We start from the raw sequence: 19,979 nt of genomic DNA, 5'->3' as shown, positions 1-19,979 counted from the left end.
AAAGAGTGGGAAAACCCCAAGACCAGGTCAAAGCTCCTCTCCAGCCACTCCCCATCATTGAAGTTCCATTTCAGCGAGTAGCTGTGGATATTCTGGGTCCTTTTCCGAAAAAGACACCCAGAGGAAAGCAGTACATACTGACTTTCATGGATTTTGCCACCCGATGGCCGGAAGCAGTAGCTCTAAGCAACACCAGGGCTAAAAGTGTGTGCCAGGCACTAGCAGACATTTTTACCAGGGTAGGTTGGCCCTCCGACATCCTCACAGATGCAGGGACTAATTTCCTGGCAGGAACTATGAAAAACCTTTGGGAAGCTCATGGGGTAAATCACTTGGTTGCCACTCCTTACCATCATCAAACAAATGGCATGGTGGAGAAGTTTAATGGAACTTTGGGGGCCATGATACGTAAATTCGTAAATGAGCACTCCAATGATTGGGACCTAGTATTGCAGCAGTTGCTCTTTGCCTACAGAGCTGTACCACATCCCAGTTTAGGGTTTTCCCCATTTGAACTTGTATATGGCCGTGAGGTTAAGGGGCCATTGCAGTTGGTGAAGCAGCAATGGGAGGGATTTACACCTTCTCCAGGAACTAACATTCTGGACTTTGTAACCAACCTACAAACCACCCTCCGAACCTCTTTAGCCCTTGCTAGAGAAAACTTACAGGATGCTCAAAAAGAGCAAAAAGCCTGGTATGATAAACATGCCAGAGAGCGTTCCTTCAAAGTAGGAGACCAGGTCATGGTCTTAAAGGCGCTCCAGGCCCATAAAATGGAAGCATCGTGGGAAGGGCCATTCGTGGTCCAGGAGCGCCTGGGAGCTGTTAATTATCTCATAGCATTCCCCACCTCCAACCGAAAGCCTAAGGTGTATCATATTAATTCTCTAAAGCCCTTTTATTCCAGAGAATTAAAGGTTTGTCAGTTTACAGCCCAGGGAGGAGACGACGCTGAGTGGCCTGAAGGTGTCTACTACGAAGGGAAATGTGCTGGTGGTGTGGAAGAGGTGAACCTCTCCATGACCCTTGGGCGTATGCAGCGACAGCAGATCCAGGAGCTGTGCACTAGCTACGCGCCAACGTTCTCAGCCACCCCAGGACTGACTGAACGGGCATACCACTCCATTGACACAGGTAATGCTCACCCAATTAGGGTCCAACCTTACCGGGTGTCTCCTCAAGCTAAAACTGCTATAGAACGGGAGATCCAGGATATGTTACAGATGGGTGTAATCCGCCCCTCTGAAAGTGCATGGGCATCTCCAGTGGTTCTAGTTCCCAAACCAGATGGGGAAATACGTTTTTGCGTGGACTACCGTAAGCTAAATGCTGTAACTCGCCCAGACAACTATCCAATGCCACGCACTGATGAACTATTAGAGAAACTGGGACGGGCCCAGTTCATCTCTACCTTGGACTTAACCAAGGGGTACTGGCAGGTACCGCTAGATGAATCTGCCAAGGAAAGGTCAGCCTTCATCACACATCTCGGGCTGTATGAATTTAATGTACTCCCTTTCGGGCTGCGAAATGCACCCGCCACTTTCCAAAGACTTGTAGATGGTCTCCTAGCGGGATTAGGAGAATATGCAGTCGCCTACCTTGACGATGTGGCCATATTTTCGGATTCCTGGGCAGACCACCTGGAACATCTACAAAAAGTCCTTGAGCGCATAAGGGAGGCAGGACTAACTGTTAAGGCTAAGAAGTGTCAAATAGGCCTAAACAGAGTGACTTACCTTGGGCACCAGGTGGGTCAAGGAACTATCAGCCCCCTACAGGCCAAAGTGGATGCTATCCAAAAGTGGCCTGTCCCAAAGTCAAAGAAACAGGTTCAATCCTTCTTAGGCTTGGCCGGTTATTACAGACGATTTGTACCGCACTACAGCCAAATCGCTGCCCCACTGACAGACCTAACCAAAAAGAAACAGCCAAATGCTGTTCAGTGGACCGGAAAGTGTCAGAAGGCCTTTAACAAGCTTAAAGCGACACTCATGTCTGACCCTATACTAAGGGCCCCAGACTTTGACAAACCGTTCCTAGTAACCACAGATGCATCCGAGCGTGGTGTGGGAGCAGTTTTAATGCAGAAAGGACCTGATCAAGAATTCCACCCTGTAGTGTTTCTCAGCAAAAAACTGTCTGAGAGGGAAAGCCACTGGTCAGTCACTGAAAAAGAATGTTATGCCATTGTCTACGCTCTGGAAAAGCTACGCCCATATGTTTGGGGACGGCGTTTCCACCTGCAAACCGACCATGCTGCACTAAAGTGGCTTCACACCGTCAAAGAAACTAACAAAAAACTTCTTCGGTGGAGTTTAGCTCTCCAAGATTTTGATTTCGACATCCAACACATCTCAGGAGCTTCTAACAAAGTGGCTGATGCACTCTCCCGTGAAAGTTTCCCAGAATCAACTGGTTAAAATCGTCCTTGAGATGTGGAAAATATTGTTAGTCTTTATGTACTTGGTAGTATATTTAGAGATGCATGTGTCTTATTAACTCTGTTTTCCTAGAGCTCCAGGAAGAAATCCCAGCCAGTGTTTCACCCTAGCTGAGATTTGGGGGGCGTGTCATAAATATAAAGGGAAGGGTAAACCCCTTTGAAATCCCTCCTGGCCAGGGGAAAGCTCCTCTCACCTGTAAAGGGTTAAGAAGCTAAAGGTAACCTCGCTGGCACCTGACCAAAATGACCAATGAGGAGACAAGATACTTTCAAAAGCTGGGAGGAGGGAGAGTAACAAAGGGTCTGTCTGTAGTCGTCTTGGCCGGGGACAGAACAGGAATGGAGTCTTAGAACTTTTAGTAAGTAATCTAGCTAGGTATGTGTTAGATTATGATTTCTTTAAATGGCTGAGAAAAGAATTGTGCTGAATAGAATAACTATTTCTGTCTGTGTATCTTTTTTGTAACTTAAGGTTTTGCCTAGAGGGGTTCTCTATGTTTTTGAATCTAATTACCCTGTAAGATATATACCATCCTGATTTTACAGGGGGAATTTCTTTATTTCTATTTACTTCTATTTTTTATTAAAAGTCTTCTTGTAAAACACTGAATGCTTTTTCATTGTTCTCAGATCCAAGGGTTTGGGTTTGTGGTCACCTATGCAAATTGGTGAGGCTTTTTATCCAACATTTCCCAGGAAAGGGGGGGTGCAAGTGTTGGGAGGATTGTTCATTGTTCTTAAGATCCAAGGGTCTGGGTCTGTAGTCACCTAGACAAATTGGTGAGGCTTTTTACCAAACCTTGTCCAGGAAGTGGGGTGCAAGGTTTTGGGAAGTATTTTGGGGGGAAGGACGCGTCCAAACAGCTCTTCCCCAGTAACCAGTATTAGTTTGGTGGTGGTAGCGGCCATTCCAAGGATAACGGGGGTAATATTTTGTACCTTGGGGAAGTTTTGACCTAAGCTGGTAAAGATAAGCTTAGGAGGTTTTTCATGCAGGTCCCCACATCTGTACCCTAGAGTTCAGAGTGGGGGAGGAACCTTGACAGGAGATGAGACATGAATATGAACCAACTATTTCATTTAAAGACCAGAACCACTCTGCTCTTGGGTAAACAGATATTTATTGCATCACAGCTAGATTAAGGATTTATTTTGCTCTTGCTACAGCATGAAATCAAAACCTACTGAGTTCAGGAACATTTATCTAAAATTCAACTTCCTAGAAGAAGTGTCACCAGCATTTCAGAACAGGATGGTATAGAGCCTTTACCTTCAAAAGAATCACCTTTCAAATGAGATTTAGAGGTAATCTCCTATCCTAGACACATTATAATAGGAAAGTGCTACATTTTGTAAGTCAATTCTAAGCAGATGGCCAGAGCAGCCGGAGGGCAATATCCTTTGCTAGACATGAGAGTCTTTTTTTAAACATGAGTTGTTCAGAAAAGCCCTCCACATAAAAAAATCTACAGTACTTTTCCACTTTGGATAACCCCTATAAAGACATATATCTCTGTGTGATAAACTTTGTATTTCAATGTCAAAGAGACAGATCACCCATGCTGAATGTTTCTATGCAGGAGGGAGGGGGGGAATTAATACAGCACAAAATATGCTAGACCCTAGACCCACTGATGGGAGTGAAGCTGAACCTGAGTTGTATCAACCTTCCTTGCCCTGTCAAAGATCTTCCATGTGATCTCTGTATGTTTGAGGCTCTGGTGATTTAAGGGTGGTGTGTCTGGACTGATAATTAGGGCCCTACCAAATTCACAGTCCATTTTGGTCAATTTCACAGTCATAGGATTTAAAAAATTATAAATTTCATGATTTCAGCTATTTCAATCTGAAATTTCATGGTGTTGTAATTGTAGGGGTCCTGACTCGAAAAGGAGTTGTGGGGGGGTCGCAAGGTTATTGTAGGTGGGGATTGCGGTACTGCTACCTCTACTTCTGAACTGTTTCTGGTGGTGGCGCTGCCTTCGGAGCTGGGCAGCTAGAAAGTAGCGGCTCTGCCTTCATGTAGAAGTAAGGATGGCATGGGATGGTACTGCCACCCTTACTTCTGCACTGCTGCTGGCGGGGCGCTGCCTTCAGAGCTGGGTGCCTGGCCAACAGCCGCTGCTCTCCGGCCGCCCAGCTCTGAAGGCAATGCAGAAATAAGGGTAGCGATACCAGGACCCCCTAAAATAACCTTGTGACCCCCTGCAACTCCCTTTTGGGTCAGGCCCCCCAGTTTGAAAAACACTGGTCTCCCCCATGAAATCTGTATAGTAAAGAGTAAAAGCACACAAAAGACCAAATTTCATGGGGGAAGACCAGATTTCATGGTCTGTGATGCGTTTTTCATGGTCGTGAATTTGGTAGGGCCCTACTGATAAGGCACAGAGCCACTCATCTGCTGCAAAACACATGAAGACTTACTCACTAATACTCTCAGCATCAATTCTTATATATTGTTGCTCCTTGTATTCAAATCCCTCAGAGCAGGCATTTGATAAGGGGGTTTTAGGTCAATGGACCAAGAGAGAATAGTGGAAGCCTTAATGTTCCGTGACTGTCTCAGGATAGACAGGTTTTACCTGTTGTGACCAGGACCCCAGTGGGGGCCAGCTAGGGTGACCAGACAGCAAGTGTAAAAAATCAGGATGGGGTGGGGGGTAATAGGTGCCTATATAAGAAAAAGCCCCCCAAATCAGGACTGTCCCTATAAAATTGGGACATCTGGGCACCCTAGGCCCAGCTGAGGTTACTCAATTAAGGTGAACTGCAAAGAATGGGGCAGACAATCCCCCCAAAAGCTGGTGGATATTCCAAGACTTAGATTTACCAAGCCACCATAAAACAGCTTTTTTTATTACCTCACTGGTTGCCCAGAAGCCAACAACACAGTTTCACTGAAGAAAGCCAGCCTCAGGTCTTCATCCAGGTACCCAAGTCAAATATGATGAAGATTTCTGAAAATCTTATTTCATCATATAAAAGAAGAGGTTCTACCAATCCCAAAGGATCGGACCGCATGACCTCCCAGGTTAATGAATATTCCAGATCTTACCCAAATACACGCTACAGCCAATTCTTACTATCTAAACTAAAATTTATTAAGAAAGAAAAGGGAGACAGTATGGTTAAAAGATTAATATACATACAGACATGAGTTCAATTCTTGAGGTTCAGATTCATTGCAGAGATGGTGAGCTTTGTAGCTGCAAAGAGTTCCTTTAGAATTTAGTTCCTAGGTTATAGCCCATTGTCCAATATCATATTCAGGCTGTACCAGTTTAACTGGGATCTCATCTTGTGGCTTAAGCTTCCCCTGATGAAGCTTAAGCAAATCTAAGATATCAGGATTGGGACCCAACTGTCTTTTACACAATTTTCTAGCCTCCACTTGACCATAGAGTCCTGGGTAAACAATAGGCTTTTGATGTAATCTTCTGTTTCCTGAACACCACCAGTAATTAGTTACACAAATTAACATAGGGCAATTTATCCATTTGGCAGTTTATCACAAACTTTAAAGAGACATATAGACAATAACATTATTTCACGCAAGATTAATCTAAATGTTAATATTCCCTTTTGATCTCTGAATTAGTAGCTATAATGACAAACAGGAACTGTTTGTTTACATCAGTGGTTCTCAAAGCCGGTCAGCCACTTGTTCAGGGAAAGCCCCTGGCGTGTTCGACTGGTTTGTTTACCTGCTGCATCCGCAGGTTCGGCCGATTGCAGTTCCCACTGGCCACGGTTCGCAGCTCCAAGCCAATGGGGGCTGCGGGAAGGGAGGCCAGCACGTCCCTTGGCCCGCCCCACTTCCCGCGGCCCCCATTGGCCTGGAGCAGCGAACCGTGGCCAGTGGGAGCTGCGTTCGGCTGAACCTGCAGACGCGGCAGGTAAACAAACCAGTCTGGTGCGCCAGGGCTTTCCCTGAACAAGCGGAGGACCAGCTTTGAGAACCACTGGTTTACATGGCTAGCATTTATGATGCACACAATTAGTATCACTTCTAATTTCTAGCAATATAGGTTTGCATTTCAAAGTTCTAGCCTATCAACCATGAATGGCCCTAATTACCATTTGCATACCTTTCTAACATGACTTTAAAGGTTGGCTCTAGGTCATCCAGCCTGCAAGCTGCTTAACCTTTTCTGGCCATGGATTATATTTTGTGTAAGATTTGCTGCAATTATATAGCAGTGGTAGCAATAATGCTTTGCATGATTATATCTTAATGAGACAACGTCACACCTGTGGACATTTGGTCATCTGAGGACTGGAGCAGAAGAGGTCATACTCCCATCTGCTTGTAGTTTTCAAACCACTATCCCTTCCTACCACATAATACAGTGAAATCCCTACAGATTTTTTGCCACCTGCACTCAGTTCTGGGAATTTTCCTGTGGAAAGGCATGATATGGGCCAGAGAGTGTAAGTGTCTGTCCTAACTTTCATTTTACTGGGCCAAAATTTTGAAAATGGGATGCCTGATTGTAGGTATCTAAAATCCATATTTAGACATCCATGGGATGATTTATCAGAGGCGTGGAGTAACCCGCCGTTTGCATGGAACTTGGTGAGGCTGTGGATGCTCAACACCTCTGAATAAAAAAATCAGATCTCTTCTGTAAGTGCCTAAATATAGATTTATCTAACTAAATTTAATCACCCACATTTGAAAGTCTGGGTCTCATTTATACTGATGATTGCTAAATTATCCAAAATGATAACCTGAGACTTCTTAAGTAAGGAGATTGATCACTTATTCTATAATCCTCCCCTGGTTCAACCTGACTTCCACTGCATGGCAGAGCAGGAACAGCCAGCATAACAAATCACAAAAGACATTCCTCAGAGTCTCTTTACTAAACTCCCAAAGTCTCTCCTGGAAAATTCTTGCCTAATCTAATTCGCTTTCAAACAGCAGTTAATAGTCTCCCGCAGTGTGGTGCTGATGAACTGAAGGGTGCATGGAATTGCTGTAGACTGTAAACTTCACCCTTTAATAAATCTGAAAAGGCAGCATATTCATTTCCTACTCTCCACAAGATTTAAATACTCCAGAAAAAACATTTCCTTTTTGAACTTTCATCTTTGAGTCATTTTGGGAGGCAATGAATGCTGGGAAAAACTGGTCAGTAACTCACTTATCCAAGTATTTATTCACAGGAGGGTTGGAGGAATCAAAGCAAAGTGTATTGTAATAAATTAACAGTAGCTATGTGACATGGGGAGCTAAGTGGTGCAGTAGGTTAATGCACTAATCTTTTCCCCACTGGAGGCCTAAATTCATGTTCTTGCTGTAGTCTCAATTAAGGATGATTTTGGATGTGACTACCCTACTCTCTCTGTGTTCACAACCCAAAACCACATTTGTGGTTAGCAATTCCTGCTCTAGAAAGGCTTAGAATTGGAAGAGCAGAGAACTTTTAAGTTAAATTTTAAGCAGGCCAACAAAGCCCAGTAGGTAAAGATGTGCACTACTTGAACTCACTGGCATTGGCTCAAGATAATGCTAATAGCCTTTCCTTTTCCCATGCACCAAAATTCACCCCAATTTAACCACTCATTTATGTTGTCAGAAAAAACTCACATGCAGTTTAGTAAATCTTTTCACAAACGAAGTGGTCAAGTGATAAGAGACGTTGCTCTTTGGCTTTCATCTACACTCTCTGCCTAACCAAAAACTAGTATCTTTAAATGAAAGAAAAATTAACAATTTTCCTGTACAAATTCATATTCAACTAGAATTGTATTTAAGCATGTACATGAAGTATATTTAACAATAATATTTAGCATTATATATCTTCAAAGTGCTTGAGAAACAATTAATATTCACAACCCCCTTGCAAGGTAGGAAAATTGTTGTTACCCCCATTTTACAGATGGAAACAGTGAGACACAGAAATTAGATGAGAATAAGAGAATCAGTGTCAGAGACAGGATTAGCCCTCAGGGATTCACTGCTCTCAATCCTGTGCTCAGACCACTAGACTACAATGTTCATTCCCATGATGAACTACAAATCAAATCAAATGTAATTATTGCAACTGTTTGAGCAAAGATGTTTAACTACTTTTAGCACTCCATGCTCCATATAATTCTACATTAATGTTTAACTGTCCTATTTTCACAGGTTGGTAGGAGAGTTTGCGTAGTGCACAGTAAAAAATAATTTGATTCTGTTATCCTGAGTCTCATGGAGCCATTATACCTGTGCAACATGAGGGAAAGTGAGTATAAAATCATACCAAGGCAGAATGGTAGAATTTTACACTCATTTTGCACTGGCATAAATAACTGCATGAGGTGCAGGGCAACAGAGAATCAAGTTCTATGTGTACAAATCAGCATGTTCAAACTTTTAAAAGTTTGATTGGAGAGCTTGGATACTGGTACCAACAAAAGGACACACAAGCCTAAAAACAAGGGATAGCATATGAAGAAGTCATGGTCTAGTGACAGGTTTCAGAGTAACAGCCATGTTAGTCTGTATTCGCAAAAAGAAAAGGAGTACTTGTGGCACCTTAGAGACTAACCAATTTATTTGAGCATGAGCTTTCGTGAGCTACAGCTCACTTCATCGGATGCATACCGTGGAAACTGCAGCAGACTTTATATATACCCAGAGAATATGAAACAATACCTCTTCCCACCCCACTGTCCTGCTGGTAATAGCTTATCTAAAGTGATCATCAGGTGGGCCATTTCCAGCACAAATCCAGGTTTTCTCACCCTCCACCCCCGCACACAAATTCACTCTCCTGCTGGTGATAGCCCATCCAAAGTGACAACTCTTTACACAATGTGCATGATAAACAAGTTGGGCTATTTCCTGCACAAATCCAGGTTTTCTCACATCCCCTCCACCCCCATACACTCACACTGCCAGCTAATGGGGCTGCTCCCACGTTTTGCCTGTTGAAGGTCTTAGGTTCTATCCCTACGCATTACGCATGGTGTCTGCGTCTGAGGTTTTATATTTTTACACAAGAATTTCTTTCAAATTCCACCATTCAATGATCACATACGCTCTCCTTTTAAAAAGATAATATGGCAAATGAATATAGTGCTCATGAAAGGTGTCAGCTGGACAAACACAAAGTCTTCTATTTGTCACCACTCTCCTGTTGATGCGCCTTAAACCTGACCGAGAGACACCACTTCTAGAAATAAAAGGACAGCACAATCTCCATGTGCATTCTGTCCTGGAGCTCTCTAATGAGCCTGTCAATGGGGGTTCTGCTGGGGGTTTTTGTCTACCAGGTGCTGCATTGAGAAGATCAGTTCATTTCATATACTGGCCACTGAACAGCTATCAGACAGTAACAACATTCAATCCCAGCCCAGCTGGACAATATTCAAACCACTGATTTAGAAGTGAAAGCTTCTATATCCCGTTATCAACCCCCTGACCCATCTAGTCAGGGGAGGATTTAAGTGTGAATCATTGAGTTGTAAGCCCAGTACTCAGCGAAGGCCAATGCCCAGCCAAAATCAGAAAGCAATACTGGGTCAGACTAGAGCACGACAACAACAGTACGAGGTGCACCTCACAGTGGGTTGCTGCCAGCTGCTGCCTGCTCCCAGGAGACTAACATTAGCACCAGCGGAGGGCATGAGAACAAGAGGCATTCAGCTCCCTAATACAAATCATTCACAGAGGCCACTTTGTGACCCAAGGGAATAGGGGAGGAAGGGAAAGCAGCAGGCAGAGTGCCTCCTAACTAAGAAGAGGTAGGATATGCAGCCATATTAGCAGGTACATATGACGCCACTATGGATGCAGCAGGCCCCTCCCTTCAGTCCCTCAAGTCATGACTAGCAAATGAGCAGAGAGACAGGGAATTGTGGGGACACTGGTCGCACCTGGGCAACTGAGGCATGTTACTGAGCTAGGAAGAGTGTAGACTGGCTGACAACTGTCTGAGAAACGAGGGGAAGGGCACGCCATTGGCACCAGAGAGAGGGAGAGACTGACAGGGATGAAACAGAAGGTACAAGGGAATCCATTTGATTCTGGTGGGAGCAGACCTGCTTTGCCTGGGCACAAGGCAAGAACCAGTCAGTCCGTGATGGGCTGGACTGGATGGGACTGCACTACTTGAGTAGGAAGAAAGTTAATGAATCTTTCAGGGCTTGGGAAGACTAAGAGGAAGAGCCTGATAGGGATTGCGTTATCCGGGCTGGGAAGAGACGGGGAGGGGGAATGTCTGTTTCAGGAATGAGGTGGCTGGAACGTCTCTCTAGGAAAGACTGAAATTTTGAGGAAGCCCCACAATTTTAGTGCCTCTGAGGCTCAGCTAGCTTTAATCCACCCCTGCATCCAATCCTCCAACAAGTAGGTTTTTAAATCAGAAGAAGGTATTGGATTAATCTGAACTATGCTAGGGTTAAACCTATGCTAACAAGAAACTGGGTAAGCCTGACACATCTTAAAACAGATGCTGTAAACCAATTTTTGTTGCATTTCGTACAGAAAATAAGAGTATGAAAGGTTATGGGGCCAAGTTTCAACCTAGAGAAATTGTTTCTAGAAAAGTTCTGAAGTCTGAACATCAGTGATTTGTAACAGAAATGCTGACAGTCTAAAACTGTAGCTTGAATGCATCATTTTGTTATTGTATTGTTATTGTCATCGTCGTCATCATCGCTATTATCATTATATTTATTAGACAAGATAAACTCAATTATCATTACCACTAATTTGTTACGTTCCATCATCAGTTCTGTCATCAATGTCATTCCTATAATCATCTCTCAAACTACTAATGAGGAAAAACAACGGCTAACCTAGAAAATTTAAATCAGTTTGGCTTTGCAAATGAAAGATGAAAAATGCATACAGTTCTGATAGAAATTTGCATGCCTCCAGTAATGCGGCAATTATTGGGACTGAATATTTTCTTTAAAAATGGCACATTTTCCATGTTCCTCTTCCTCTGGGGCCAGTGTGAGTTTAGCAAGCTACAGAAAAATTCAGTCTCTTTGGCTAACTTGTGTCACTTCTGATCAATTCCTCTGCTACTGACCCAAGTACAGTGCCGATATACTCCAGAGGGATTAATATACAGCTCTTCTCAAGTAGAGGGTCAAGTCTGTACAACACAAGGGACCCTGTTCGGGGAAGAATAAAGAGGAGGAATGGGGCATCTTGGAGGATTCCCCTTCACCAACAAGTGGAAATTTTTAAAGTGACTTACTCCCCTTGCCTTTTTATTCCACCTCAGTGAATGGCACTGCAATATCTGCATCCTTAGCATAATTTACATTCAGGCTTTTTTTTCCATTTGAAAAACATGGAGCTCATGCTGAGATATGAAGCAAATGAAGAGCCATCATTATGCTACTGATAGAGTACCCTGGACAATCTCTTTCCTTTAAGACTAGTGTAATGAGTCCTACTGACTTCATTGGGTCTGCTTATGTAAATAGTTTTTAATGTAGGAAAGGATTCCAAAACTGGGCCCACTGATAGCAAAACGACATTCTCCTTTTGTTCAAGGCTTGCGTTTATAAAGCCAAACGTCCTGGGTTCTATCTCCCGTGCAATAGTGGCACTTTGGGGCCAAATTCTTTGCTGACCTAACTCCACTCATGTCAAAGAAGTCATGGCAGCAAAGAATTTTCCCCTTTATCGTTATCTTATAAATTTGGTGGGTTTTTTTTGTTTTTTGGTTTTTTTTAAAAGAACCCCTTGGCAGTGTTTTGGCATAGATTGGGATGTTTCCTCTTCCTAAGTCTCTCCAGAATTCATTCCAATGGAGATTTCCTCCAAAAATGTGATGGATTTCCAAAACAAAGGGCATTTTGCACCTGTTCTCTTTTGGCACCCTGTATAATAGGAGAGAAGGCAAATATCAATCCGAGGCTGGCGCTGCTTCAAGGATCAGAACAGAATTCCTTACCAGAGACATCTGTGCTGCTGTCATCCATTCAGGAGGGATGTGAAAATGAGCTCCAGCTGAATCTCCCAACAGAATGATCCCCTTGGACTCTGCATCTAATAAGTACATTTCATTAATAGTTTTAAAATGCCCTTGGCCTCGAATCTCCGTATAAAAAACAACAAGATTAAGATAAAAAAGACATGGCACTGGTAGATTCAGTGTGTAAAATGGAAGTAGGGCATTGGCCAGTATTTGTGTTTGAAATGTGTTCATTTCAGATCCTAGAATGGGAGATTTTCACTCCATCTGCACCAAAAGCCTGCCTAAACAGATGTGCCAACAATCTAAGAAAAACAAGTAGGCATGCTGTATGAATAAGAGAGAGAACTTCTTGCTTAATGAGAAAGAATCCCTTAAGATTTTATTCACATTGTTATTTTAACACAGGCTCTGCTGTGAAGCTAACATTCATTTTTTCTACCTATGGAATATTTATTAAAAATACTTAAAATTAAACATTTAGGGAAATCAGAATACTCAGGGAATTGGTAATGACTCATATTAAGAGTAGATTTGTGAGTCAGGGGCTCTCAAGGTAATTTCATTGGAATAATCTGGCTTTTTAATAATTGATGTTACTTAGCACTCGGGTGGTACTTTCCGTCTAAAATGACAAAGGGCTTTGCAGAGGAGCTTTTCACCTTTAAGTCACTAATTTAGTGTGAGTCAATGTAGGTTTGAAAGTTGTTATTATGGTTTCTTAATATTAGCATATTATAATACTGGTGTATCTATATCTATCTATCTATCTATGGCCTGAGTTGTTAATGTCAGTCCATTTCCTAGTGAATAGATAGCCATACCAGGAAAAATATCATCACTACAACTGGCTCCATTATTGGCATTTCCAACAGAGTGATGGACTGGATGTGCATAGAAACTAAACTGTCCTCTCACTCCTAGAGGGAGTCCCTACAAGTTCAGCTTGAGGCACATTGGCAGGATGAAGAGGTCTCTTCTGCTGCTGCCTTCGCTGTACCTGGTCTATGAATAAAAAAATCAAATTCCAATTCTCTCAGCTGGGTATCTTTCAACTCTAAAGTCACTTTTTAAATCATTTTTCTAAATTTATATTGATATTATAACAGCACGTGCCCTTTGAGTTTTCTCCTCACATTAAAGCAAAGAGTGAATTTGCCATTTTTGTCATTATAAAGAAGCTGTGAAATCTGTCATCTTTTCTCTGGATTTACAATGACCATGACTATTTGTATAAAAACATATGTAACAGAAATATTGCATTAGCCATGTATTACATTTAATGATTTACCTTTACAGAATTTTTTCTCATACGGAATTCCATCTTTTGGATCTGCACCCTGTTAGAGGAGAAAAGGGAAGAGAAGTCTATTTGATACCTGGAAAGTGACAGCACAAATCAAATAATAAGACTATCATTTGGATTATTGGCTTTTCAGAACTTCACATCATAATAACGTTGTTTTTTAATTCCGTTGATGTTTATTCATGACCTTAACTCTCTTATAACTAAGCTTTTTTGTCTGGGAATTCCCTTTTTTTTAAATAGAGATCATAAGGAAGTTTAAAGTTCTTGCTATGTCACTGGGGTTTGGTTTAAATCGAATGTAAATTAAAATAGCATAATGTTTGAGAGATCGCAAATGTCATGCTGTTTTGATTTACACTGGATTTGATGTCTCTTGCAAATGCGGCACGAATAAAAGTGATATTTTTTCCATATTCGCCAGTAGATAATTTAATTTCCCAATGGTCTCCAGCTAAGCCTGTGGAAGCACTATTATAACTTCCGTGAATTCTCTTTTGGACATTGCACTCACAGACCTTCATAAGGTGCCTCAAACTTTGGCAAAACAACCACCCCCACAACACCTCAAAACAAAACACCAGACTGGGAAACACTTGCATATTTGGGTTTTATTGTTACAAACCTGAAGTATTGTGAGGTTTCCTGCCTAAGGGTCATGTTTCAGAATGTTCTGGATGTCTCTCTACACACACCCACCCACAGTGGTGTCCTTTATTCACAAGGATATTCTGCAAGTAGACCCAGTGACTTTAGTGGTATTACTTCCGATATCACAATCTGGTATGCAAATGAAAATAGTCTAAACACTTACAGACTAATTGTAAAATAGCGGGATGGATGGATGGAAGGGAAGAAGAGAAGGGAGGGGGAATCAGGAAGAAATTTCAAGACTTAACATCATTTACTTACCCATATACCGTTACAGTTAGAATCTCTTTCCACATCCCAGTTATCTGGGCTAATATAGAATTACAAAAAGAGATATGGCATTAAAAAATAATAAAATAAGGTTAACGGTAAAATGCTTTGTGCTTTTCAAGGAAACCAGCCTCCTTGGTCCATATTCTATAAGAGCATAATGTCAGACCATGTGCTTCTTGGAGGTCATCAAACAGTCAGCATTTTAAAGGAAATAATTAGAAATTTCAACTTGTATATAAGTTTTTCTTTTCAGAATTTAAGAGAAGTGACATTCCCCCCAAAATACATTGGTGATTTAGAGCCCAATTCTGCAAAGTGCTGAGTAATTCTAACCCAGGGTACGTCTACCATGGAGCTGGAGGGGGCATTTCCAGCTTGGGTAGCGATACCCACAGTACAATGGTAAAAATAGCTGCGTAGCTCCAGCTGCATGGGCACCAAGATCAAAGAACTGAAAGGGACCTCGAGAGGTCTAGTCCAGTCCCCTGCACTCATGACAGGATTACGAAGTATTATCTAGAGCATTCTTAACAGGTGTTTGTCTAACCTGCTCTTAAAAATCTTCAACGATGGCGATTTCACAACCTCTCTAGGCAATTTATTCCAGTGCTTTTAGCTGCCCCAAGTACAATCCCATCTGAAACTGTAGGTACATATTTGGAGTGGCTAGCCCATTCTGATGCCCATGGACACGGTCACTACACTGCTATTTTAGTGTGGCTATCTTGCCCAGAGATATGACAAGTCTACCTGAGCTGAAAATTACCCCTCCAACTCCAGTGTAGACATAGCACAAGTGTTTGCAGTCTCCACCTACCCTTTTCCCTCCTAGTTCACCACTATTTCAGATCTCATCAAATATCATTGAGGGCTTTGACTTCAGCAAGCTTTGGATCAGGCCCATCATGTAGTACAACTGGCTCGTGCTCACTTTACATTGTGGCCCTATCTAAAGTTTCTCCTGTGTTCACTGTGGTTTTAGAAGATTGTTTCTGCTAACACAGTTGTGCTGCTCAGTGTGAGTGGAACATAATTCTGCTAAGGCTGTATTTTTAAACTATTCAGGACTTGGCTACTACAAGGTTTTAAAAATAGTTCTGAACTATGCCCTGTTGTTGCTTGGTGGCACAATCATGTGAGCAGAAACCTTTTTTTAAATGATTTTGTAGCATGGGGTAAAGTAAGGGGCAGAGAGGGCCTTTGTCAGAGGCACATAGTTCTCCACTCAGCATGTGCATATAAGTCCCACTGATGCTACTGGGAGTTATTTACCTAATATAGGATAAAATATCACTTACACTGAATTTATGGCAATGTTAGTGAGACTGGAATCTGGCCCTGTATCTAACCAGTCATCTATATGTGGAATTTCCACCCACTTCAGTAGGAGCTGCACATGTGGATAGAGGGTTGTATATGACTCCCAAATACACATGATATTGGACCATTTCTTCTTTCAGTAGGCCCATTTCTGCTTCTGCTTCAGGAGGCCCATTTCAGCGGGAACCCTGCATGTGCATCTGAGGGCAGAACATGGCACAGTGTGTGTATGTGTTTCCTCCTTGCATCAAGGTATTAATATGCCCTACTGTATGTAGTTTCCATTGCTCTTCTGTAATACTTTCTGTACCAGCATATAAGTATATTCAGCTTCTAGGGAATGAGTAAATAGGAGCTAGCTTTGAAGATCAAAAAGGGTCAAAAGGGCCTACTCTGCAGTGGTGCAGAGCACCTGCAATCACCAGTGAAGTCTGGGAGGAAGTGATGAGAAGCAGTGTAGCCTACTAGATTAGGACTCAAGAAACTGGGATCTATTGCTGGCTCTGCCACCTACTTGCTATATAACACTGATTAAGATCAGTTCACCTTTCTGTGCTTCTCTTCACCCTCCCCTCTCATCCTCTGTCTGTCTTTCCTATTTAGACTGTAAGCTCTGTGTGTCTGTACAGCACCTACCACCATTATGTCTGATCTTGATTGGGTCATCTAGGCTCTATCAGAATACAAATTAATAGATGATCATGATGATAATAGTAATAAAATAAATAATAAATAATAATAATAATAATAATGCATACACTTTCAAGATTTGACCAAACATTGTAACATATTTATTTTTAACATGAGTATCTAAAAATAATTAACAGAATTACCGTCTACCAGGGTACACTAATGCTTTTCGTTCATTGCAGTCTCTGCCTCTCCAGTGATATCCCCTCAATGTCTAAAAGACGAGAGGCACAAATAGGATGTTCTTGTTATTCTTTCTTTTTTAATTTCAAATATCTAAAATGACAGTGTAACTCAAGGTGCAGGAATAAAGCCTAGTAAATGGGTTTTATTCCAAATTCCCAACACTAAGCTTTAATACATGACACTGTGCTATTTTGATGCAGAAATAAGACAAGCTGCCAATTTTAATTTTTTTAAATGGCTTTGCTTCACCATCTATTAATTCAATAAACATACTACTCAGTGGCAGAGCAGTTTGCTTCTGCAGACAATGCAGCTATCTCCAAAAATGGCATAAATTAGTGATTTCTTTCCCTTTCCCCCAAAAGAATATTACCTTCTATAATAAAAACTGCTCTCACTCGACTCCTGTGCTCTCCCATGAAAGAAAAAAGTTTTGTAGAAGCTAGCAGGAACTTCAGAGAGATTCTTGTCAATAGGGGATTATCCCACCAAAAGAGAAGCTTTACTTACTGGGAAATCACTAAATTTATCTCCATCAAAGTCTTCATAAGGTAACTTATTTTTTATGACACTGTAAAAAACACCACAATACTTTGTTTCAGAAACGAAAATACAATACAGAGATGAAAATATACACGCTCTTTGTTAATATATTATTAATTTCTCACTCCATGTTCAAGCACAAGGATCTGCATTTCAGAGTATTGATTTCAGTCACTCTGTTCTCCGTTCAATGGAGTTACACCTGCATAACAGCAGAATCTAGCACTAAATTCCTAAAATAAAATATCAAATCAAATCTCTAGTAAAATTAGCCTAATACTTTCTGAATTATGTAAAGTGACAGCATACTGAACCCATGGATCCTGTAGTTCTTCCACACATTATGACATCTGTCCTTGGCTAGGGAAAGCAGATCAGCATCTGTCTTCAGTGGTGAAACAAGCACTCTCATGTATTGCTTAGCAGGTAGTGTTCTTGGAATGACATGCTAAGAATCCTCTCCTTGGGAGGCTAAGCATATGACCTTCAAAGAGTTTCCAACCTCTTGGACACATGAGAGCTGCTGAATCAGGGTAAATAAACTAAGCTGGTGCTCCTGGGCTAGGTGGTTTCAAATTACATTAGCATCAGGTACTGAGAACCAATGGAGATATGTTATGCACATTTGTATTTGTACTTGTCACTCTGGTTCTTTGTGCACTCAGTGCTTTGAAAGTACTGCCTGCTTTAGGCTAGTTCAGTCTCTGTGACTAGTGTTAGTTGAAAGGAAATGGCACAGATCCAGAACAAGTTTGAAGAGGAAAACATATTCTGCCACATATTGCGGGGGAGGGAATTGAACATCGTTGATCTGGCCTATATTTTATAGTGTGTATGTATGTACATTTTGGCTCCCACTACAACTATCTGACTCACGGAGCTAAATCTTCTAGTCTCCCTGCTCATAATACTTCTAGCCTTGACTTAATGGATTTTACAGACTCTCTAGAAATTTTCTGCACAGATTACCCCAACTCCTACTATTGATATTTGAGGTTCACTCACGAGAGTGGAATTTTACTGAACTAATTGGGCTGGGAAATAGGGTCATTCTAAAAATGCTTCATGTGTTCCTATCCCTTACTAGATATGCTTCATGTGTTCCTCCTCCAACCCATAAATTCTCTGCTCCAACAGATGCTCTCTGAAAACAGTAGCCCATTTGATGCCCAGTCCTACATTCCTTTATTGAGACGCGAGCTTTAATATATGTGTAATTGAGCATTTCCCCTGTGCACTTCTTATCTTGTGCCTTTTAGAATTATACAGATGCTACTTGCTGTGATCAAAGGAGAGCATGTTTCTCTCCAGTGGGACAGGAAGCACAATAACTGGGTGAGTGACCAATATTGACAAGTCTCTTGGAGACAGGAAATCTGAGAGGAAAAGTGGTACTAGATGATAACCTGGCTTGCAGACATGGAATCTCTGGGTGGGAAGATGCCAAGTTACCCCCAGTTTGGGACAGGGCCTACATGTCCTCCTATCACCACTGTCATTATACTTTTGTTTTCAATATTAAAAATATTCAAATTCATTTCCAGCATCTTCTTCTAGGAGCAAAATGCACCTTAACTGCTGTACTTTCTAAAGAATGTTTCTGATGGAAAACAATGTTGTCATCTTTAGGAGGAGTACAAAGCCCTTTTAAATCTGAAGGTTTTTTTTTTTTTATTTATAAAAAGGAACAAGTGCCCCAGATATTACAATTTCTCTTATTAAGGACTGGAAATATCATACATACTATTTAATCTTCTCACACAGCTTGACCAGAAGGGGAAGTGCACATATACTTGAAAAACCGGCTGTGTTTTTCTAGGAAAAGAGAACAGTGCATTAGTTCATATAGCTCACATACTTTCCACCTGCTTGTGTAATGTTTGTCACATAATGAAAGGGGATGAACAATTTCCTGGGGGGAAATGGTCATTTACTGGGATTCTTCACTTTAATAAAGTCAACGTTTTATAAACCATCTGCATCTTGCAAGAGAACAGAAAAAGTGACAATGATACTTACCGGGAATTGTGGAAGTGTTCATTGAACATAAATCTTGTCCCTGAATGCTCAATGGGAGTTTTGGGTGAGCAAGGGATGCAGGCTCAGGCTAAAAAGGAGGATAATTTAAGGAGCTGGATGTGTACATAGTACATCCATTGGTTTTTAATGGGATTCCTACTTAGAAAACCCCAGGCAGGGCCGTGTTTACCACCTGTAGAAAGTTATGCTCCAAGGTCAATCCTTTTTACAATACATGACCTTCATTGGTGACAAACCAAATGTGGAGGATACAGAGTAACCCTAATATCCCAGAACAAAGTAGCACTTACTGGTACATGCTTATGTCAAAGAAATGCTCACATAATGTAAATGGGGCATTAATTTAATGCACATGTGGCTAGTATGACCTACCATATGTTCAAATGGACTATAAATATGAAGGGCTAAAAATTCTTTTGTCAGTGCACAGCCTGAGTAACTGGGCTGTGGGCTAAGGAGGTTTGTAGGGTGTACACATGAACAGCTTGAACAGCATCTTTTCCTCAGGCCATGGAGGATTACTATTATTATGTTCAATACTATAGTACCTAGGAGCCCTAGTCATGGACTAGGATCCCCCTTGTGTTAGGCA

The 19,979-nt window shown here is 41.6% G+C and overlaps 1 protein-coding gene across 5 annotated transcripts in view; it reads right to left on the bottom strand.

The window, feature by feature from the left end:
* Positions 1–19,979, bottom strand: part of AOAH (acyloxyacyl hydrolase) — a 141,022-nt gene that overhangs the window by 64,341 nt on the left and 56,702 nt on the right. For all 5 annotated transcript variants that reach the window (XM_073332890.1, XM_073332885.1, XM_073332887.1 and 2 more), the window contains exons 7-12: positions 19,092–19,162; positions 17,315–17,375; positions 16,762–16,832; positions 14,597–14,645; positions 13,670–13,718; positions 12,358–12,452 (exon numbers count right to left, since the gene is read on the bottom strand). In XM_073332890.1, coding sequence (XP_073188991.1) covers positions 12,358–12,452; positions 13,670–13,718; positions 14,597–14,645; positions 16,762–16,832; positions 17,315–17,375; positions 19,092–19,162 — 396 coding nt within the window. The remainder of the gene's footprint in view (positions 1–12,357; positions 12,453–13,669; positions 13,719–14,596; positions 14,646–16,761; positions 16,833–17,314; positions 17,376–19,091; positions 19,163–19,979) is intronic.

The sequence above is a fragment of the Lepidochelys kempii genome, chromosome 2 (assembly GCF_965140265.1).
Source record: "Lepidochelys kempii isolate rLepKem1 chromosome 2, rLepKem1.hap2, whole genome shotgun sequence".
NCBI lineage: Eukaryota > Metazoa > Chordata > Testudines > Cheloniidae > Lepidochelys > Lepidochelys kempii.
The sequence above is the reverse complement of the archived record's forward strand: the minus strand, read 5'-3'. Positions and strand labels throughout refer to the sequence as shown.